The sequence below is a fragment of the Abramis brama genome, assembly GCF_963993115.1.
Source record: "Abramis brama genome assembly, chromosome: 12".
Taxonomy (NCBI): Eukaryota; Metazoa; Chordata; class Actinopteri; order Cypriniformes; family Leuciscidae; genus Abramis; species Abramis brama.
The window spans coordinates 2596590-2621243 of record NC_139974.1 but is presented as its reverse complement, the minus strand read 5'-3'; the positions used below and the strand labels follow the sequence as shown (position 1 = coordinate 2621243).

General features: G+C 37.5%; 2 protein-coding genes across 2 annotated transcripts in view; both read right to left on the bottom strand.

Annotated features, from left to right (window-relative positions):
* Positions 1-24654, bottom strand: part of LOC311093928 (uncharacterized protein) — a 773523-nt gene that overhangs the window by 681841 nt on the left and 67028 nt on the right. The gene's annotated exons all lie outside the window — the stretch shown is intronic.
* On the bottom strand, positions 1787-7800 carry LOC311093974 (ribonuclease inhibitor). Its single transcript, XM_084131690.1, has 4 exons — positions 6736-7800; positions 5401-5574; positions 3308-3481; positions 1787-2851 (listed from the first exon to the last, which is right to left on the bottom strand). Exons 1-4 carry the CDS (start codon positions 7269-7271, stop codon positions 2845-2847), a joined length of 891 nt encoding a protein of 296 aa, XP_083987816.1. The 5' UTR covers positions 7272-7800; the 3' UTR covers positions 1787-2844.

The window sequence follows — 24654 nt, the reverse complement described above, 5'->3', positions numbered from 1 at the left end:
TTTCACGCCCATAGTGGACGAAAATCTACAGGCTTTGGACGGGTGCTTTGGACGGGTGCCGGACACAGCTGCATCGCGACAGAACGCTCCACCGGGGGAACCCCAGTGTACCCACAAGCATCAGCTCTATCGAGGGGAGGAAAGGCAGAGAAAGCCGACGGACGATCGCGGGAAGACATGGGAGCCTTCCAGGACCGCGTGACTTCCTCATGTACTTCCGGGAAGAATGGTATTGGGGTTGGGCGGCGACGAGTGTCAGCGGCCGCTCCCAAAAACCAATCATCCAGCCGCGAGCGCACTGGATCGGGTGGCGGGGACCACTCGAGCCCAATGGCCGCGGCTGCCCGGGAAAGCATGGCTGTCAGCTCGGGATCAGACTCGGGCAATGCTGGCACACCCGAAGGCGGCAACACAGCCGAATCCTCACTTCCCGAGGACTCCTGCCCACCTTGTGATGTATTTGGGAAAAATAATTGCAGAGCAATCCAGAATGAGTTCAAACGTGACAATATTTAGTTCTCTGAAGCCTTAAATCTGAAAAGGTTTTTGTTTCAGGATTAATGAGATGCGTTTGCTGTTTCTGATTTTCAGATTTCTTTGTCTTGTGATTTACATTGTGGCCACATGGCAATCCTATGCTCCTGTTAGGAGACAAACAAATTCAACAAACACACTTGATATTTAATCCAGTTTACACAAGACACGTGGCCTAGCATGCATGGCATCTACAACCTTTTACCTAAGTGTTTTATACAACACTTACAGTAAAGCAATCTTGTGTTTTTAAAGAATAAACTCAACTAGCCTATGTGCACATTTTCGTAGCACAAACAGCTATAAAGTGTGTTCTAGCACAATGTGTTAAGCACAACTACAAATATGAAAATCCAAACAGAATATGCATCACATCATCCTGTACATGGACATGGACAATAGCATTTAGCGTTAGCCTGTAAATCATATCATCATGTTTTCCCAAAATCATCTTTTCATAAACAATGCATCGATCTGCCTTTTTATTTATAATATCACTTGTTTTCCGATTGTTTACAAACTTAGATTTGTCTTTCTGTTGTTTGCTCATTGTCATCAAGTGTTGCTAGTGTTTAAACAAAGCCAACACAACAATGGCCAGAAAACATGCTTCTGATTTTAAAACTTTTTAGGCTTTAACGTTACTTTTTCAGCTCTTCATCGAGTTAATAATTATTTGGGAGATGTTATTCTCACTTTAGTTCGTTTCTCGTTGCTTAGGCAAAACAAGGCGAGCTTTAAAATCTAATACACAAGGTTTTATCTCTCTTCATCTGGCTGCCGCATCGCGTTTCTAAACGAAGGGCTTGAATTCCGACCAGTAAACAATGCAAACATTTCTTCAACACTTCTATAAAGGGCAGAAAAAAGTTTACTTACCATACCGGCGGAAGAAAGAGAAGATGTTCAAACCTCTTGTTGATTTTAAGATCCCAATACTTGCTGGAAAGGACGTTTCTCGTGAATCTGTTTTGATCTGTTTTGAGATCACGTCTCGAGGTCACCATTTTGTAAGGCCCGCTATATTGGTCCAATTTCCGGTCCGCCAATACACGGGGAAGGTCTCACGTGTTCTGTCCTCACTCATGCAAAGTTTTGGTTGGTTAAGTTTACAATACATTTAATTATGTATTCTCTCGTTAATTCATCTGACTCCATAAATGAAAGGTTTTAATAATACCTGTGCCTCACTAAAAGTGAGTGAATGTTTGACTATTCCCTTTAACCATTAAATGAACAACGTCAAGATCAGTTAGAATAATCAAATGTAACAATTTATTATGTCAGGTAAATGTATCATGCCAATTTCATAAACAATTCAAAGATAATCGATACAAAACATCAAATTCTCTGGAATAAAGAAAAGAGATGCATACCCAACATTAAGAAATACGTGAGGCCGAGAGATTTCTCTCTCGGCCTTACGGACCGATCTGATGTACAGAAAAGGCCCCGATCACCCTACTGTACTCCATTAAATAGTCAGACCTCTTTCACATGTTAACATGTGCTAACAATGGTAAATTTGCATTCAGAGATCACACCTTCATGGGGGTGAGTGTCCATTTGTCTTGAGACCACCTTCCTTTGTAAGTCAACTATCCATAAACTCTTAAAACCTTATTACCTTGTGTTTTACTTATTCTGAAATGAGACATTTGTACCAGTCGCACTGTGACATTTTAAACGATATCAAACATGAAAATACTCTGTGATAATCATGCACATTAAACCATGTTCTTGTGTGAGTTCTTTGTTTCTGAGAGGAAGAAGGCTGTATGGGGGAGGTCGAATGCAAATCAGCCAGCAGGGCCATTTTGTCCCATAGACCAGTATTTTCAGTCTTACAGGATGTAGTTTATAGAGGAATGCTCTAGAACAGTCGATTTAATGCACTTTTGGTCATAATCCTGATAGTTTGGTGATGTTCTGGTGATATGAGGGCTAAGATGATCATGTGTTGTAATGTTGTGTGTGTATAAAGATGATCATGTGTGTGATGTAATGCTGTGTGTGTAAAGACATCATCATTGACTTGTTCCAGTGGATAAGAGCAGGATTAGTCTGGCACTGGAATCTGGTGTGTGTGTGTGTGTGTGTGTCTGTGTGTGTGTGTGTGTGTGTTTGTGTGTGTGTGTGTGTGTGTGTGTGATGATCACTGTGTGTGTGTGTGTGTGTGTGTGTGTGTGTGTGTGTGTGTGTGATGATCACTGTGGGTGTGTGTGTGTGTGTGAGATGATCACTGTGGGTTTGTGTCTGTAGAGGCTCTTTATTCTCCATCAGCTGATCCAGAGAAGGTCAGACTAACATCTAGAACCTGTAAGTAAAACACAGACAGTCAAATGTGTGCAACATTATTGCATTATCAACTTTAGAACAACTAAAATAAACTCCTTATATGATTACGTGAGAGATATAATATAATACTGAGATACACAATTGTTAAAGCTTATCTATAATCCTGTATGACTGTCCTCTTTCTGTGTCACTGGGTCAGTTTTATTTATGATAAAGAATCTAGTGATAAATATTTACCATTATCTTTTATTGCAATTCACACTGACAATGATAAAAGCAAAATATTGAATTGTTTGAAATAAAAAGAAACTTGAAGATATTTGATTGTTGCTATAAACTATAATGAAAAAATAAATGAATTAAACTCTTATTAAACATGTTTTTAGTGAGTAATTCACCATCACAATGAAAGTAAACTAAGAAACTAAATTAATTTTCAATTAAAATATGAACAGTTTTAATCATCACTACTCACCAAAGCGTCTCCAGTTTATAATGTGGATCCTCCTTCAGATCAGAGAGCGGCTTCACATCTGAGTCTCTTAGATTATTTCCATACAGACTCAGTGTTCTCAGGTGTGAGGGGTTTGATCTCAGAGCTGAAGTCAGAGCAGCACAACCTTCATCTGTAACACCACAATCCCTCAACCTGTGGAGAACAATGACACTCTTCAGTCTCTCAGTTCAGGATCTACAGCTCAGATCAGCAGAACTTCACAATCAGACACTTAATCCACGGCACCATTAACAGGTCCAGTCTAAGGTTCAGACCCGCTTCTACAAACTGCTTGAGCGGGTTAGTTTCCATATCATAAAAATTACAAGAATATTCAATAACACTTTATTTAACAGAGTCCTTGTTACATATGTTACATGAACTTACCATAGTAATAACAGTAAATTATGCATAATTACATGCAACTAACCCTCAACCAAACCCTAATCCTACCCTTACCCTATAGTAAGTACATGTAGTTGCTTAATATTACTCAGAACATAAATATATAATTACACTGTAACAATGACACCTTAAAATAAATCATCAACATATCTGTATATGAACACGGCTGTCACATCTTTACATCATCCAGTCATGTTTAATCTATCATTAATATTGTAAAATGATGTCGGACACATTGGAAATAAGGCATGTGATTGGCTGAGGACAAAAAAGCAGGAAAATATACAGTGGGAATCAAAAGCAAGTGTTTTGTCCACTGCTCCATCACCACCTCTCTCTTTACATTGCCTACACTACACTACACAGAAATAACATACAATACAATTATGCTTATTTTAAATGTATTGTGCAGGCTAGGTATACAAAAATATAGGCTTTTAATAATCTTTCAGTGCGCAAAACCATGAAAATATGAAACGCTTCAAAACAGAGCGCACAAAGCGCGTATGCGCATCGCGGGTGCAGAATGATGTGCTCAAAGCAACATGGAGTCACAGTGTTCAGCGCTGCACAAGTGCGCATTTAGAAGTTCACGGCACAAAGCGAAGAAATGTCGAGCGCACAAATCCTAGTGTCTGTCTGTCCCACAGTTTATTGACCATTTGTTTCTTCACAGTTTTAAATTCCAGTTATTGTGCGTTTGATGCCGATTCATAGTCCTTGTGATGTGTGTGATCTAACAGGCACACGGTAGTGAGTCGTTTAAAAACTGCAACAAACTCCAACAAAATAAAGTCATTTTATGCAAATCCACAGCCTTTTCTCTACAGATCAAGCATTATAATGTGAATATCATATTGAAGAGAGTTTTACCGTGTATGTATGCTGCTGTAAACAGAAGAGGCGCGCGCTGTTTACTGAATGGAGAATGACTGACAGCCGCAGAGGAGGGAAACCGAGTTTTCGTAAACTTTAATGATGTAAATAGACTTCTGTCCCTCACATTAAGCTATGAAATAGGCTTCAGATGAATTTGTCACCCAAACTGACGTGAAAAAACGCCCGGTGTGGCCCTATGCGCGGGGACGGAGATTGGGTTTCCGTCCCAGGTTACCATGGTGACGGCTGTGAGATTATTTTTACAGATCTGCATGATTCACGTAGGTCACATTTTTAGGTCGGAAAATCCGGAATTCCGGATTAATCCAGAAAAATCACATCCCTGAGTAATAACAGTAAATTATGCATAATTACACGTAACTAACCCTCAACCAAATCCTAATCCTACCCTTACCCTATAGTGAGTACATGTAGTTGCTTAATATTACTCAGTACTAAAATATATAATTACACTGTACCAATGACACCTTAAAATAAAGTGTAACCAAATATTCATTTTTTTTATGCAAGTACCCAAAAATCATCAACATATCTGTATATGAACACGGCTGTCACATCTTTACATCATCCAGTCATGTTTAATCTATCATTAATATTGTAAAATTATGTCAGACACATTGGAAAGAATCTAACGAAAATAAAAATCAACATTTCCATTAGTAATTTCACAGTAGATTTTTTTTTGTATTTTTTTTTTTTTTTTGTATGGCAATCATTATTTACCATTAAAATAGAGGACTATATTTGGACATTTTATACAATCTTACCACAGTATCTCCATTTTAGAGTGAGGATCCTGCAGTAGATCAGAAAGCTGCTTGACTCTAGAATCTCCTACTTTATTCACTGACAGATTCAGTTCTCTCAGGTGTGAGGGGTTTGATCTCAGAGCTAAAGTCAGAGCAGCACAACCTTCATCTGTAACACCACAATTACTCAACCTGTAGAGAACAATGACACTCTTCAGTCTCTCAGTTCAGGAAACACTGATATAAATGATAAGATATATATGAATTTCTCCTCAACAGATTTGTATATGAAAGCAGTTGTCACCTCTTCACATCATCCAATCATGCTTATAACTATTGTTGTGGAAAATATGCAATTGTCCTGTTACAAGTATGCCTTTTTGTAAACTAGTTAACCTGTAAATAATAAAACTATATTTAACTGAATCTAAGAAGCTCGTCTGCCAAAAGTATTTGATTTCTAATAAACTGAACTGAACAGATCATGAAGAAGTCTTCTGACCTATAGATTGTGAGTATGAAAATTCAGATGCTTATGATTTAGGACAGATTTGACGTACTTTACCTAACCTGAGAATAATCAACATAAGTTTAAAGGTGTCTAGAAATACACACCACAAAACACTATCAAAAACTATCAAAAGTAAAATGACCCCAGAAGCTTTGGAAATAATCTACTGAAGATTATTCATCCTTTTCAGTGACTTGATGGTAAACTTTTTTGGTATATTTCTTTTTTGTATATCATTCATTATTCACCACAGAAGAGAAACACACAACGTTGAGAGTATTAAATCATGTTTGATTCAAATTCAGAGTACTTATTTATTCTTATGGAGCCTGGCTGATTTAGTTTAGGTCTAGTCGTTGTTAAGGATAGCTCTACATTGGTTCATAGTTCATATCTTCGCTAATCATGAGTTCATGTTGAAATAACTATTAATTCAGGTATTAGTATTTGATTATTCATGTGCTGTTATAAGTACACCTAAGATATATATATATATATATATATATATATATATATATGTGTGTGTGAATTTCTCATTTTACAGTATTGTTTTGGTACGGAAGCACATGCTAAACTCATAAATATGGACAAATAAAAAAGTGTGAAGTCCATGATTGTGCCTGATGAAGACCTGAGGGTCGAAACGTTGCTTGAATAAATTATTTTGGAGCAGTAATTTTCAGTGTGCGGACTTCACACTTCTTTATTTGTCTATATCATTCAGTTGTCCTGCACCTGCGCCCAATTTGGGTGTTTGGGATGTGCACACCATTTTTGTATTTTTAAACTCATAAATATGATCATGTTTTATCAGTGTAATGATTGTTGTCAGAGTGACTTACTGAACTGATCTGGATTCTTTAACCACCGGCATCAGCTTCTGAAGAACTTCATCTGCTCTATTATTGGCTCCAATAAACTGTTTTAGATCAAAAACATCCATCTTCTGCTCTGATGTCAGCAACACATAAACCAGAGCTGACCACTGTGAAGAGGAGAGTTTGGTTCCTCTTATTTTTCCAGATTTCAGATAATCTTGGATCTCCTGCATCAGAGAATCATCACCCAGTTCATTCAGACAGTGGAACAGATTGATGGATCTCTCTGGAGAGCGATTCTCCCTGATCTTCTGTTTGATGTACTGAACTGTTTCCTCTGTGTTGTAGGAGCATCTTCCAGTCTGTTTCAGTAGTTCTCGTAAGAGAGTCTGATTGGACTTCAATGAGAGACCCAGAAGGAAACGCAGGAAAAGGTCCAGATGTCCATTCTTACTCTGTAAAGCCTCATCAACAGCTCTCTGATGCAGCTCAAATAATGAAGGATATTTCATCTGGTTTAAGATTTTAGTAAAGAAACCTTGTTTGGCAAATGTGTGCATATAGAGCTGCTAGATGTTCATGGATGCTCAGATGAACAAAGCAGAAGACTTTCCCCTGATACAAGCCCAACTCCTCTCTGAAGATCTGAGTGCACAATCCTGAGTACACTGATGCTTCTGTCACATCAATGCCACTCTCTCTCAGGTCTTCCTCATAGAAGATCAGGTTGCCTTTCACAAGCTGCTGGAAAGCCAGTTTCCCCAGTTTGAGAATCATGTCTTCTTCATCTTTCACTCTCTTCTCATAGTCCTTCTCATGTTTGATGTTGGTCTGAATGATCAAGAAGTGTGTGTACATCTGAGTGAGAGTCTTGGGAATCTCTCCTCTCTCTGCTTCACTCAACATCTCCTCTAGAACAGTGGCTGAGATCCAGCAGAACACTGGGATGTGGCACATGATGTGGAGGCTCCTCGAGGACTTCAGGTGTGTGATGATTGTATTGGCCAGACTCTGATCACTGATTCTCTTCCTGAAGTATTCCTCCTTCTGTGGCTCATTGAAGCCTCGTACCTCTGTCACTCGATGGACACACTCAGAGGGGACGAGATCCGCTGCTGCTGGTCTGGAGGTGATCCAGATGAGAGACGAGGGAAGCAGATTCCCCACAATGAGGTTCATCAGCAGCTCGTCCACTGAGGCTGATTCAGATATATCACACAGTTTCACTTCGCTCTTAAAGTTCAGAGACAGACGACACTCATCCAGACCATCAAAGATGAACAACACTTTATATTCATCACTGGATATTTCCATTTCTTTAGTTTCAGGGAAAAAGACATGAAGAAGATCTGAAAGACTGAGTGTTTTGTCCTTCATCAAGTTGATCTCTCTGAAAGGAAGTGGAAATATGAGCTGGACGTCCTGATTCTCTTTCCCTTCAGCCCAGTCCACAATGAACTTCTGCACAGAGACTGTTTTCCCAATGCCAGCGACTCCCTTTATCAGCACAGTTCTGATGGGTTTGTCTTGTCCAGGTAAAGGTCTAAAGATGTCATTGCATTTGATCGGTGTGTCCTCTGTTGCTGCTCTCCTGGATTGTGTCTCAATCTGTCTCACCTCATGCTCATTATTGATCTCTCCACTTCCACTCTCTGTGATGTAGAGCTCTGTGTAGATCTCATTCAGGAGTGTTGGGTTTCCCTGCTTTGCTGTTCCTTCACACAGACACTGAAACTTCTTCAGCAGATCTGATTTAAATCTGCTTTGGACCAGTGAAAGATTGACAGATTACAAGATAAAGAGAAAAGTTTTAGTAAAATAACAACACTCTCTAATTAAATAATTAGACAATATCACACAAGCAACAGTGCTGTTGGTCTATATATCAGTAAAACTGTTATTTGGCCGTTTGCACAAGCCTCTAGGAATTGGATATTGATATAAATTTTATTATTTGATTTTTTTCTCAATTCAAATAAATCTGGAAATATCTGAGATACATGAACATTTTGTAGGGAAAAACCTCTCAACTAATGCAGTAAACTATACAGTGGACCTGATTCACTTGGATCATTACTATAATATTAAAGGTAAGAATTAGCAACAATGTCCAAATTATTGAATTCAACTGAATTCAGACAGAATAAATCAACATTCAATTTAATCTGAAAATCTGAAGGCCGGTTTAATGATCTCGCAGCTCCTGAACTTCCTGAAAGAGTTGAGAGGCTCTGGAAGTCTTTGAAATACTGATGGTAACAAAGAATAAACTATTTTTAATAGAAAAAGAAATGACCTGATTCAATTTTCACACTATGACACAAACACATTTTAGTTTGAGTTTCTAATTTTTAATTATTTGCAATTATTTTATTATATTACTGTATTTTTAATTAAGAATGTAACTGAAACAGATTTAAACATACATTAAATAATGAATACATCCCTAATAGTAATGTTATATGGTCCACAAGCTGTTTTATCTCTCCATGGTTGAAACACATGTCAGTAAGTTGTACTGTATATTTCAACATATATTATTGCAGGGTTCACCAATCTCGGTCCTGGAGGGCCGCTGTTTAGCTCCAACCCCAATTAAACACACCTGAACCAGCTAATCAAGGTCTCACTAGGCATACTAGAAACTTTCAAACAGGTGTATTGGAGCTGGTTGGAGCTAAACTCTGCAGGACAGCGGCCCTCCAGGACCGAGATTGGTGAACCCTGTATTATTGTGTTCATGGTTCATTCATGTTTATTTCATGCTATAACTAGCAATAAAGATATGATTGGTTCTTGCTGCCGTTTAAAGGAAGGGTTGATAAAGCGTCTGATAAATAATCTGTCATGCCACATTAAAGAGCGGCAAAACATATTTGTATTTTGTGATTAAATTAAACGAATTTGAAAGCGTACACCCTGTTTATAAAATGTAACAAAAGTAACAGTGCGATAAGTGAACTTTTAGAAAAGTTTTATTTACTAATCAACTGAAAAAAGAATAGATTAAAAGATCAATCTTGGTAAATGATCTTCAGATTGTTCAAATGAAGAATGTAATGCATAAGAAAATCTATATTTATGACCACCGCTAAAAATCATGCTGATATTCAGACCAACAGCGAGACTGCATGAGTGTTATAGCACTTTTAACAATACTTCAATAAACAAGAAGTTAACTTGTGTTAAAAGTGTTGCTAGTTACTATTATTAATAATGGATAGTCTGGGTACAGTGAGTTACTATCAGGATGAGTCTGTCTAGACAGAAATGTTGTACCTCATTTGAGTTGATGTTTGTCTCCTCTTAAATGTGATGTTGTCCATAGACCGGTCACTCCTCATGGACACACAGCTGGACTCTGGAGCCTGTGATCTCTGCTGGGGGAATCCACTTCAACAGAATACAGACAAGAATATATATAGTTCATTTTACATGGATAGACATTTATCCATCCATCTGTCTATTCAGGTCTTGCAGTCTCTACTAATGAGCTGATGAGCTGAAACAGGTGTTTTATATGAGGGAGACATAAGAAAATGTGTAGTGGTTGTGTTAGGGGCTCCAGAGAAGATCTGGGAAGAGCTGATCTAGTCTCTCTAGACAAAAATGTTGTACCTCAGATCAGTTGGTGTGTGTTTTCCTTTAAATGTTACACAAGGATCACATGACAAACAGGGAATCACATGGTAAGAGACAGAAACATGACATTAGTCTTGTTCGACTTGTACCGGAGCTGCAGAGACCGATCGGTTTATGACATCAAAGTACCGTGAGAGCGAGACGTCTCCTTATGCTTTTGAATTGCTCTCGCGGGACTTTGGTGTTATAAACCGATCGGTCTGTGCAGTGCCTGCATTACACTTCACATTTAATGTATTTATGTTCAAATTACTATGTTTCTTCATAGTTTTTTCTAAACAGTTATGTACATTAGGGTTTTATGTTACATTTCATGTTGTTAAATTAATGTTTATTGCATTTATAAAATTTCATGTGTGTTACCATGATGGTGTTTAGTGTTTGTGTGAATGAGACTGTGCAGCTTCTATAAATTACTATTACCTGTCTTGTGGAAAAGCTGCTTGTGCTGAGCTTTGATTCATCATGTGACTCTCATCTCCACTGTGGTTGGTGGTTGTTAATGAAGTACAATGATACAAAACAGATATTAATATTTATAGAAAAATATATATTAATACTTATAGAAAACTGGGTGGGGTTTTCTGGGACAGTTCTAAAATGGTTCAGGTCATACTTAGATGGGAGAGGTTATTATGTGAGTATAGGTGACCATAAGTCTGAGTGGACGCCCATGACATGCGGAGTCCCTCAAGGCTCAATTCTTGCGCCACTCCTGTTCAACCTGTACATGCTCCCAATGAGCCAAATAATGAGAAAGAACCAAATCTCTTACCACAGCTATGCAGACGACACACAGATCTACTTAGCCCTATCGCCTAATGATTACAGCCCCATTGACTCTCTGCTTCAATGCATTGATGAAGTCAACAGCTGGATGTGCCAAAACTTTCTACAGTTAAACAAAGACAAAACTGAAATCATTGTGTTTGGAAACAAAGATGAAGTTCTCAAGGTGAACGCATACCTTCACTCTAAAGGTCAAACAACTAAAAATCAGGTCAAGAATCTTGGTGTGTCTTTAGAGTCAGACCTTAGTTTCAGTAGTCATGTCAAAGCAATAACTAAATCAGCATACTATCATCTGAAAAATATTGCAAGAATTAGATGCTTTGTTTCCAATCAAGACTTAGAAAAACTAGTGCATGCTTTCATCACCAGCAGGGTGGATTATTGTAATGGACTCCTCACTGGCCTTCCCAAAAAGACCATAAGACATTTGCAGCTCATACAGAACGCTGCCGCCAGGATTCTTAGCAGAACCAGAAAATATGATCATATCACACCAGTCCTCAGGTCATTACACTGGCTGCCAGTTACTTATAGGATTGATTTTAAAGTATTATTAATAGTATATAAATCATTCAATGGCCTAGGACCTCAATACATTGCAGATATGCTCACGGAATACAAACCCAACAGATTACTCAGATCATTAGGATCACATCAGCTAGAAGTTCCAAGAGTTTACTCTAAGCAAGGAGAGTCTGCTTTTAGCTATTATGCCAGCCGCAGCTGGAACCAGCTTCCAGAGGAGATCAGATGTGCTCCTACATTAGTCACATTCAAATCCAGACTCAAAACACATCTGTTTAACTTTGCATTTAATGAATGAGCACTGTGTCACTGTTTGTCCGACTGTTTATACTGTGTCTTATTTTAGTCTTTATTCTAAACTGTTTTAATTATTTTTAGTTCTTTCTCGTTTCTTTATTTTAAACTGTTCTTTATTCTAAACTGTTTTAATTATTTTTAGTTCTTTCTTGTTTCTTTATTTTAAACTGTTTTGTATATTCTTATTTCTTCTGATTATTTTTAATAGTATGTAAAGCACTTTGAATTACCATTGTGTATGAAATGTGCTATATAAATAAACTTGCCTTGCCTTGCCTATCTACAGGTACGTATGCAACAGACTTCATCTCTCTCCTAGCCTCTTTCGATCTCAAACGACTCATCACCACAGGTACTCACAAATCAGGCAACCAACTGGACCTGGTTTACACACACAACTGCATCACAGACAACATTTTGGTGAGACCTCTCCATGTTTCAGATCATTTCCTCATTACTTTCAGTCTACAACTCTCTACCCCTGCACCAACAACCCCCACCACCAGTCACTTTCAGACGAAACCTGTGTTCACTTTCTCCCGCCCATCTCTCCTCTGCCGTGTCTTCTTCTCTTCCCTCACCCTCACAGTTCTCATCTCTGGATGTGAATACCGCAACGGATACCTTATGCTCCACTCTAACCTCTTCTCTAGACAATATCTGCCCTCTCTCCTCCAGGCCAGTGTGTGCTTCTCCCTCTAACCCCTGGTTATCTGAGGTTCTTCGTGAACACCGGACCGAACTCAGGGCAGCGGAGAGGAAATGGCGCAAATCAAAAGACACATCTGACCTGAGTATGTATAAATCTCTCAGGCCCGGCGCCACGAGGGGGCAAAAGGGGGCATTGCCCCCTCAGATCTGATTTGTGCCCCCTCAGTTTCACTTTTGTATTCATGGTTACAAAGGAAATGTTTAACCTTTTGAGCAGTCTCCGGTTTGGTCCCATATATGGAATTTTTATTTCGGTGCCCCTGAGAGTATGGTGACGGTCCCACATATGGCATTTAGAATGTTCAGTGACGTGACATCACTGCCAGATTCAAACTGTGCTTTCGCGCGTTAGTTGGCGCTGAGTCAGAGACGGACGCGCTCAGCGCTGTTATATATCACAACTATGCAGTGTTTTCAACCTAATAATGTTTATTTTAGGTTTCAGACATTTAAATACACATAAGCACTAGTAAAACAATACATTTGGAGTTTGTAAAATACACACTGATGTCTGTGGGAACAGCAATAACAATCTAATCAAATATAATTTGCCGACGTGTGTTATTCACATCAGACAAACATAGTGGAAGTAACTATAAAGTTTACTCTATTCTTCTCCGAGTTCACCGGCCACTTTCTTGCATGTATTTCGGGAGAAACTGATGACAGACAGGACTCTCTGAACTGCGGCGCAAACATGGTGGCGCCCATCTCATGTTAGATCAAGATTATTTATAAAGGTTTTTAAACGAGTAAACATCCTTCTTGTCTAACTTACCTTCACAGATCACATTTCAAAGACCACTCGATCATGCAGGTTTTCACTGCACAGCATCAGGAAGATCAGGCCTTTCCTAGCTGAGCATGCAACACAACTCCTCGTCCAGGCCCTGGTCATCTCTAGGCTTGACTATTGCAATGCTCTTCTGGCTGGACTTCCATCATGTGCAACTAAACCTCTACAGATGATCCAGAATGCTGCAGCTCGTCTTGTCTTCAACGAGCCCAAGAGGACCCACGTCACTCCTCTGTTCATCTCTCTGCACTGGCTACCTCTCGCTGCTCGCATCAAGTTCAAGGCATTGACGCTTGCTTACAGATCTATCACAGGCTCAGCTCTCTCCTACTTTCACTCACTCCTACGAGTCTACATCCCTACCAGATGCCTACGATCGGCCAACGAGCGACGTCTACCAGAAGCCTACGATCGGTCAACGAGCGACGTCTACCAGAAGCCTACGATCGGTCAAAGAGCGACGTCTCATGGTTCCATCACAGAGAGCCACAAAATCACTTTCCAGAACATTCTCATTCACAGTTCCCTGCTGGTGGAACGCTCTCCCCACCCTCATCCGGAATGCAGAATCCCTGACAACATTCGAAAGACAGCTGAAAACCCATCTCTTCCGTGAGCACTTAACCAAAAAAAAGAAAAAAACAACTTTCTCCTTTAAACCCTCGCTTATCGGGCTTATGTTACTCTGAACAATGCCTGAACTTCGGATTTTGAGCACTTCTTGCGTTGTTTCTCGCCTCTCCACGATGACTTGCTTAATTTAGTCCTAATTTGTGAGTCGCTTTGGACAAAAGCGTCTGCTAAATGACTAAATGTAAATGTATCTATCTATCAAATGTTGTACCTCAGATCAGTTGATGTGTGTTTTCCTTTAAATGCTATTGGATTCCCCATAGACCGGTCACTCTTCATGGACACACAGCTGGACTCCGGTGAGTTTGATCTCTGTCTGCAACTTTGGCTTCAATAGAACAGACGATTTAAAAATAACAGATATGACATAATAGACAAGAATTCATATTGCTAATTTTACATGTATAAACTTTATATAGACTATCTATCTATCTATCTATCTATCTATCTATCTATCAAATGTTGTACCTCAGATCAGTTGATGTGTGTTTTCCTTTAAATGCTATTGGATGCCCCATAGACCGGTCACTCTTCATGGACACACAGCTGGACTCCGGTGAGTTTGATCTTTTACCCTTAAACTGACTTTAATAGAACAGAGATAACAGAATAGAGACAAGAATCAACTTGGCTGATTTAACATGAAAATAAATCCCACATGAGAAGGTTGTCTAAGATCGTATACCATACCATACCAACTTTATTTGTTAAGCACTTTACAACAACCAAAGTTGACCAAAGTGCTGTACAGGAAAATTATGCAAAGTTACATTTAACTACTGTATATCCCGGCACCAGAATATGATGACAACAGATCACTATACCAACCCTGGCAAACACACACAACACCCTGTTATGTGCAGAAAATGAGTCTTCTATAACATTAAGATCATATGAAGATTGAAGTACCTGAATCCTGCAGAAGAATCTCCATGTCTGAATGTGTGTGTGTCGTCCATTATTCATTCAGTCTTCATGAAGCTTCAGTCAGATCTGTAGCGTTTGCTCCAGTATTTCATCTGTGTGTGTAACAGAAATATCTCGGCTGAACAGACTGTGGGAAGTTTGTAACACTAGAGTTTAATGTTCTTCCACTGAAGCCTCAAATATTGTACAAATGGGACAGTTTACTGTAAGCCCACGTTTAATACATCTGTGAAACTGTCTAATACAGTATACACAGGTCCATATTTTAAAATAAAATGTTTGATTTTTATGTAAACCAATAAATGCATTTATTGGTATTAAATGTTCAATAAAAATGACATTACATAAAGGGAGATTGTAACAACAGCACTCTTTGTAATTGACATTCATTTACACAGAAAACTATATCAAAGTTTAAGAAACACAGCACAAAAAAAGTTAAAACAAACTCTACAGAGGTTAAAGAGAAAAGCTTGTTTTTTAGTAATGAAAACGAAAATTAGACCTACATAAAACGTGTAAAAGTGTATTCTAACATATAGGGTCTAGGCTATATGTCTATGTCCAATAATTGATAAGTTAAAAACAACTGCATATTAAGAATTTCATGTGTAATGTACTTTAATATTAATGGTTACTTACGTTAGTGAGGAAGTAAGTTAATTTCCATTCGCCACACCGAACTCTTGCTCTGAATATAAAGTTATTAAACACCTCGAGGCTCGAGTTTTCCATCAACAGCACGTTAAATCAAACTTACATATACAAACATCACTTGATACTATGATCCGTTGTTCTTATTTAAAGATTCTTAAAGCCGGGTGTAAAATGGCGCTTGTAAATAAAACACACTGGAATGTACTTTCACTTTCACTAAGCCCCTTTTGCCCCTTATTGTGTAAATGTATTGTGCCCCTCTCTGATAAATGTAAATTATTATTATTATAAATATTATAATAAATATCAATACACTTATACACCATTGCTACTAACAATAATTATACAAAAAAATATGTTATTTAAAAATAAAATTGGCGGAGGTAAGTATTTGGCGGAGGTGACGTCATAGGCGGAGTTTCCTTTGCAGCGGATCTACAGCAGTTCGCCGCGAGTCTTCAAACTACACGAGCAACAGGTAACATTAAGCTAATATGGAAAAGTTACATTTATCCTACTGTAGGAGTTAGGACATTAAGACCCAGTAGACGCCACCTCCGAGCGCTTCTTTTTTTATTTTTTATTTTTTTATTTTATTATGCTTGCAAACAATACAGAGATGACAAACATGGTATACAAATTTGTATCAGAATTACAAAAATGTCAATACAAAATATAATAATATGTACAATGTCATCTGAACATACATAATAGCAGTGCATAACCAAGACAAATAAGAATAAAGAAAAATGAAGAAGAAGAAAAAAGGAATCATGAGGTTAAGACATCTTATATATCATTTAGTGTACACAAATTAAAGTCATTACAATTTGAAATAGTTTTAATTGCTTTCTTATTTACTGAGGATGAAATAGTGTTAAGGTACATTTTAAATTCTTTCAAAAAAAAAATAAAACAATAAAAATTGGTTTGTTATTGGTGAATTTACATTTATGAATGTAAAATTTGCCAATAAAATAAAATAAATTAATAACAAAACAAGCTTTTATTTTATTGGGGTCAGACTCAAAGTATCCAAAAATAATGTCTTTAAAGGTTACTGATATATCTTGCTGGATATTATCTTTAATAAATATTTCAAGATTTTTCCATAGTTGTTCAGTATAGAAACATGACCAAAATAAATGATAAACAGTTTCTGTGTGAACTTGGCAAAATGAGCATCTTGTGTCAATATTATTTTTATATTTAATCATAAAATATTTAACAGGGTAGAATTTATTTATTATTTTAAAGGACACTTCTTTTACTTTATTAGTTAGAAAATATGTCTGTTGTAAGGACCAAATCTTTTTCCACTTTAAATTTTTAAATAAATTACTCCAATAAGAGATACTCCTTTTAATCTTTTGGCTAATACTAAAGCAATTATTTTATAATCATTGTTTAGTAACGTTATAGGACGCCAATTAGCTATTAAAGTAATGGTTTTATTTGGTTTGGGATAGAAGATTTGAAATTTTACATTTTACTCTTATACATCTTTTTCTTTTTAGCCAATTTGCTACTAAAAAAACGTATGTATTTACCAATTTCATATTTCACTAATTCCCAATTACTGCAAAAATGTTTTTCCTTATTTGCTTTTTCCTAATAACTAGTGATTATACATTTAATTTGATCTTTTACTTCTTTATATTTGAGCAATGAATTCTTCATTTTCCAAAAGGAGGTAAATCTTTGCAAGTTAGCAGTATCTGAAAGAGGAATGAATATGGAAATGCATCTGTGATCAGAGAGAGGCGATGGAGTAATATCAGAGGATACATTATTTAGATCTCTAGAGATAAGCCACATATCGATACGAGACTGCTTTGAAAGAGAATTGTTGCTCCATGTAAAGTGTTTTGGAGAAGGATGAGTTTCTGGTTTGAAAGAGAAAGACTTCTGTCGAGTAAAGGAAATCTCTGCATAAACCTCTTTAAGTACAGACTCCAGTTATCAGGGGACTTTGGAGGCCATCTATCGAAGACGTTATCCAGAGCCACGTTAAAGTCCGCTCCAAAGACTAAAAAAGAATTTGGGTATTTAGTTAGTAATTTCAACACCTTTTTTTCTACTTGATAAATATGTTTTTCGTTGTCTTTTTGTTGATTAAAACCATAAATATTAACTATAATACCCGTTACATTCGAAATATCCAGTACGAGACAGATATATCGTCCACCTGGATCACAGTCAGAGCACACAATCTTCCCATTAAACCGGTTTTTGAGAATAGAAACACCAGCTGAGTTACTGGTTCCATGAGCCATCAATTGAGATCTCCAAAAAACATAATCCTCTTTGGTTGAATGGCATTCTTGCAAAAAACAAAAGTCAGATTTAAATTGTTTAAAGGGGTTATGACATGGTTTTTTCTTTTCTTTTATTATGTTCCCTTAGGTGCAATTATAGTATTACTATAGTTTTTTGGACAAAAAACGTTTAAAATTGAGTGATTTATGACCTTGTCCCACCCTGTTTCTCATGCTCTGATTCAAACAGTCTGTTTTGGGGGTGTTTCCCCTTTAAGAGTTCAGAGTTAACGCCCACTGTTATGATTGGAGCTGGTAAGTCCCGCCCCTTCCGCAAAACCCCACTGGACCTCAAAGTTGAAAAACCGTCAATGCAAGTGAATGGGAGAAAATAATTATTTTCTGGTCCCGTTTGAATTGTGCCATGAATGTGAACATATGTTGTCAGTGAATTTTTTATATAATCTTTCATGTAAAGAATGATACAATTTAGCGGGTAGAAGTTTGATACGGTTAGACTTTGTGTGAGAGCACTTTGTGGACTACAACTCTCGACGCGTTTGAAACGTCACCACCACTAGCACACGGACTAGCTCACGGATCCCGCTAAACATGGCTGTGTCTTTGGTGCACTTCACCGCCTTCTTTCAGGGAGAGGACAAAATCGTTGAGGTTGGTGAAAACCACGGGTAAGTCAACTTTATGGGGTGACGTCACATAGGCGACATGTAGTCTTTCTCGTTATGTCTTTTCCACAACTGCTAGCCGAAGAATCATACCATATACTGTCAAACTCGTAACATGGAGAGTTATATAAAAAATTCACAGACAACATATGTTCAATTCATGGCACAATTCAAACGGGATCAGAAAATAATGATTTTCTCCCATTTACTTGCATTGACGGTTTTTCAACTTTGAGGTCCAGCGGGGTTTTACGGAAGGGGCGGGACTTACCAGCTCTATGCATCAATTGTTAACGCCCCCTTGTCTAAACGTGCGGATTTTGCGGAGCTGTTTTTACCGTTACCATAGTAACGGGTGATGCGTGCGAGGCGATGGCGATTGCAATGATGTTTGAGTCGGAATCAGAGGAAAGGAACCATCAACACAACTAAGAATGCATCAGCCCGTCCACATAGAAAGTGTGAAACTATTTTGTCAGTTTAACAGCCTACATCTTTTAATAGCCTACGGGGCATGAACATGACGGTCATGAAAACAAAGTAAAGTTAGGCTAAAAAACACGGTGATTATTCATAATGAATTAAACTGCAATTAACGTTTTAAAAAGTTTTAAGTTTTAAATAGCCTACATTACTTACAGTTTGCGTCGTTGTTGAGCCCAGTATAGTCCACACGGCCTTATCTTGTACAAAAGTTTTCTGGCAAAGCCAGCATCAAACTGCGATTGTTCTCAACTGTCACTCATCCTTGAAATGTGGAGAACACACGCTTAAATTAACACTGCCGTGACTGGGACGTCCGCGAAAAATAAACTGCATCCATCTTCCCCTGAAGTCTGGATCTTTCAGCAGCGTATATTATTCAAACATGTTGTTTGTCCACAGCCAGGAACAGCACATCTGCGTGACATCGCAATCTTCTTGTAAACAGACCCACTCGCTGCACGTCGACTGAACACGTGTGAAGCGCGTGACAGATGCGATGATGAAATGAGGCGTAGTTATCTTGCGCTTGAAGCGTAGTTGTCTACGCTGGAGGCGGTCATATGCAAACGACTGCTACGTCACTTCGTACCGTGACGTCACTTCATACCATGGATCCAGAACGAGCTGTATTTTTAGAGCTTGATTAAATAAATGATTCGTTTATAATGGGGAGGATGTCTTACGCTATGAAACTTGCAGGACGTTTTAATGGTACAAAGACCTCTTATATACCAAAAGATCAAGGCAAATTTGGTTTCTCATGTCATGACCCCTTTAAAATATTGTCAGATCAGCTGACAGAGAAATATAACTAATATAAATATAAATATAAATATATATATAAATATAAATAAGCCAGAAGAAGTGGAGATCACAGGCGAGAGTCGATGTTATTCTTCATCGTGTTTCATTTTCCACGACTCTAGTTCTAGTTCAGCAATATAAGTTATCAAAGCAAAAGCCAAAAAGTTCATCATCATTTTTGGGTCGGCAAAATGACCTTTCAGTGATCAGATCTTAGAAGAACCATTTTTTCTAGAACATTTTAATGATCAAAAAACACTTTTCCATTATAAAGAACCTTTTAATGGCTCTTCATGGAACCACTGATGCCAATAAAACCTTTATATATATATATATTAATATTTATATTTATAACATATTTTTATTGAAAAATCATGCAGTATGACAAGAAAAATTTTTCTTGTTATTAAGAGTGTATCTTCTAACACATCACCACTTTTCAGCAACCCGGCACAGCCAATCAGAATGAGTGTGTGAGCTGTGTATGTGACGTGTATGTCACCTATTTACAATCACAGTAACCTAGACAATGAGCGTTTGTTTGTTTTGGCTGTGCAGAACTTGACTTTTCTTATTGATATGTAAAAACATCAGATGCTTAAAACATGTTACTTAAACTCTAAGCTTAAATATTTATATATATATATATATAAATACTGCATTAAAGACGGTGGCAGAAACGGAAGCATTGCTATTTTACTGAATATTACCACAAATGATCATGATTGTTTGAGCTTTCCCACATCAGAACCATGAGCCGCACTGGTGAACCATCAGTGGTGAGGTAACATACAGAAATGCTGATATATTGAGTTAGATTGTGAATTAAAGCACACACGTTTCACTGCTCTCCATCTTTCTGCTGTCCACGATGGTAAATGATTCCTCCTGCGATGATTGTAGTCAGAAGAAACACACACACAGCCAGTCCAACACCAGCGAACATCAACACACACTCCGTCACCTCGTCTACAGAGACACAAGAGTTACTCACAGACGAATTAAACAACAGCGTTTTGCAGCATCGAGAAACATATACAGTCACACACTCATTCTGATTGGCTGTGCCGGGTTTGTGATCGCTGTAAAATGGAGATGTGTGAGAAGATACACTCTTAAAAATAAAGTTATTTTCTTTTGAAATTTTCTTGTCATACTCCATGATATTTCAATAAAAAAAAAAATGTTTATATATAAAGTTTCTTTATTGGCATCAATGGTTCCATGAAGAGTCATAAAAAAGGTTATTTATGATGGAAAAGTGTTTTTTGATCATTAAAATGTCCTAGAAAAAAAATGGTTCTTCTAAGATCTGTTCACTGAAAGGTTCTTTGCCGAACCAAAAATAACTTATGATTGTACAGACTGATGAACTTTTTGGCTTTTGCTTTGATAACTTATATTGCTGAACTAGAACTAGAGTCATGAGAAAATGAAACACAATGAAGAATAACATCGACTCTCGCCTGTGATCTCCACTTCTTCTGGCTTATTTATATTTATATGATTTATATTTCTCTGTCAGCTGATCTGAAAATATTTTACACATGTGATCACTTTATCAAACACGAAGAGAAGTTCATTAAGACTAAAGAATATTATAGTTTCAATATTATTATAGCAGCAAACCTCTCCTCAACAACACATGATCTGAGGAATAACTCGTGTCTGGAGCTCAAAGATGAAGATAAAGGTTCTTCATGATCCATCAAATTTTTCCGTTCCACAAAAGGTTCATTATAGTGGAAAAAGGTTCTTTAGATTATAAAAATTTAAAATAATTTAACATTGAAGAAGTTGTGAAGATAAATGAGAAATAAAGTCCTGAATCTACACACTGCTGACAGCACTGATCCTGAAAATTCAGCTTTGCATCACAGAAATAAATGATAATTTAAAGTATAATAAATTGAAAACCAATTATTTTAAATTGTAATAATATATCACAATATTACACTTTTTCTGTATTTTTGATCAAATAAATGCAGGCTTGATGAGCAGAAGAAACTTCTTTCAAAAACATACATAATAGTAATGTGTCCAAACTTTTGGCCTGCACTGTAGGTGTGAACCAATAGAGATGAAATGAAGCATCGAAAAACAATTCAGCATCACTTCCTTATCGCACAACAAATGGTGTCATAAGACAAACAATCCGGAAGCGGGGGTCAAAGGTGACAACCCCACACCTGTTCGGGCTGACATACAGTCTGTTAAATTTTCTTCTTGTATTGTAGTGCTCTGAGTATAATTCATTATTATAAAATGCAAAAGATATTGTCACAAGGCTGTAGCGCAGACTGAAGACAGGCAAATGAAGAAAGTTAAAACACAACATAAGGGTTCACAAAATAAACACTGGACACTGATCTGAGGAAAAGGAGGAAATTAAGTACACATCCAAACAAGGCTAATTAATTAAACACAGCTGAACCAAACAAACTCATAATGAGGGTGAACATGGAAACAAAGGAGGAGTGGGAAAGTGAACAAAGGAAGACAGAAAACTAGGGAATACAAACTAAAAGTCCATGAATACTAAAGCAAACTGAACATAACTGTGACAGATATGTGCATACTTTTTCATTTTTTAAAGGTCAGATTAAAATGAAACTGTAATGGTGAAATACTGAAAAGTCCTGTAAGAGGAGGCAGTGCCTACATACACATCGCTGTGATTGGCTGATTTTAAGCTGATGTTCCTGAAACCTGCAGATTGAGTATATGGTAATAACAATTGTGTATTAATATTAATAGCTAAACATTAGTTGTAGCAAATAAAATGTACACTTCATTCTGTATAATTGTAGTTATTATTTCTGAATCAACACAAAAATAGTTTAAAACTTATAAACTTGGTGAGACTTTGATGAGAATTGGTTTTAATAAATATTGGCCCCTTTCAACAAAATGTTATGCAACAGTAATGGTTGCTTGTTGATGGTGATCAAGTAAATGCTACACCATCAGTGATTAATAATCAGTACACAGTGTTCTGTCAGTGAGCTCTTCCTTAGCAGCTCCTCATGCACTTTCATCTCTACTTTCATCTCGAGTGCTTATACGGTTTAATTTTAACCAGGAACTCCCCAACAGCCACAAGTCCAATAGGGCATGTGTCACCGCTTCACACTGCGTTGGAGGCGTGATGTCTGAAAGCAGATGAGTACGTGACGAACACACCCAACATGATGCTTCTCTCTGTATAGATGACCCCATTTATGATATTTTGATGAATCCTTCACATTTTACTAAGTACATATTGTCACAGTTGCTGGTGTAAACATCCACAGTAACCACTAGTTTAGATCTTATGAATAAAGTGAGTGGTACTTGAGGTTATAAATTATGTTAGAGAATTTCTATGTGGTGTTTGAGTGGTTTTCAGTGCTTGCTATGGTGTTTTTGGTTATTTCTAGGGGTTTCTAGGTGGTTGCTAGTCTCTATGATGTTCTGGTCTGCAAATATGACTTGAAATCTTTGGCATATTTTGTGCCTGCTTTATCGTCCATCAGGTGCAGTTTGTAAGTCTAATAGATTAGAACAATATAAGTACATCTTCCCTTAACAAGCTGGATTATTTGAGATATCATTCATGTCCGACGTGGGCCAAAGTTTAATACTAATATATTATTGAAATCCCTAAGAATGAGCAATAGTTACAGTGATGCTTGCCTTATTTATAAGCACTGGCTGTATCCATTTGACGAGACTGGACATTAGCACAGTTATAGGCACAGTATATGGTTGTGTATTTGCTGTTTACTCAAGAACAAAACTGCTTCCTGTTTTCATTCCGGTTATTGACCTTTCGCACATGCTCTGTGAGAGGCCTAGAAGAGGAGAACCATACAGCTAAAGGGATAGTTCACCCAAAAATGAAAATTATGTCATAATTTACTCACCCTCATGTCATTCCAAACCCGTAAGACTTTCGTTTATCTCTGACAATGCTTATGCTCTGATAATGTTCCCCAACTCGAAGGATTGTTTTTATCCCGCAGGACAATGCTCCAATCCACACAGCCATGCCAATCAAAGTGTGGATTGAGGACCATCAGATCAAGACCCTGTCATGGCCATCACAACATCCAGACCTGAACCCCTGAAAACCTCTGGAATGATCAAGAGTAAGATGGATGGTCACAAGGCATCAACAATCGCCCAACAGTAATGTGACCGAATGATAGGGAACTTGCCAAGACGCACGGAATCTATGATTGGTGAACATGATATATAGATTCATATGTATCTATGAACATACATACATACATACATACATACATACATACATATACATATATATATATGTATATGTATATGTATATGTATGTATGTATGTATGTATGTTCATTAAGTTTAAAGGTACAATATGTAAGATTTTTGTAATAAAATATCCAAAAATCACTTGCACAGTGTGATATATTTCCTGCAGTTGTGTACTTACAATATCCCAAACGTTCCCAAAGATTTTTCATTTCAGAGAAATTCCAATTGTAAGCAATGGCTCGTCCCTGTTCAGTGTCGGCTGTCAATGAAGTAATATCCGCTTTATCCCTGGTTTCCGCTTGTACTGTCATAGTTGGCGACAGATGTGGACAACTGCGTTACGTCTAGCGGCGCGCTCACGCTGTTGTTGTTTCGTTCAAACATTATGGATCATGGCAAGCAGACTTTGGGACACAAGAACTAAAACGAGGATCAATATCAGCGTTTTCGAGATGCCGAG

Coding starts and splice junctions, on each gene's coding strand:
- LOC311093974 (XM_084131690.1), bottom strand. CDS start 7,271: ATGCACACATTTGCCAAACAAGGTTTCTTTACTAAAATCTTAAACCAG. Junction 5,575..6,735: donor AAAGAATCCAGATCAGTTCA/GTAAGTCACTCT, acceptor TGTTCTCTACAG/GTTGAGTAATTGTGGTGTTA. Junction 3,482..5,400: donor TCTAAAATGGAGATACTGTG/GTAAGATTGTAT, acceptor TGTTCTCCACAG/GTTGAGGGATTGTGGTGTTA.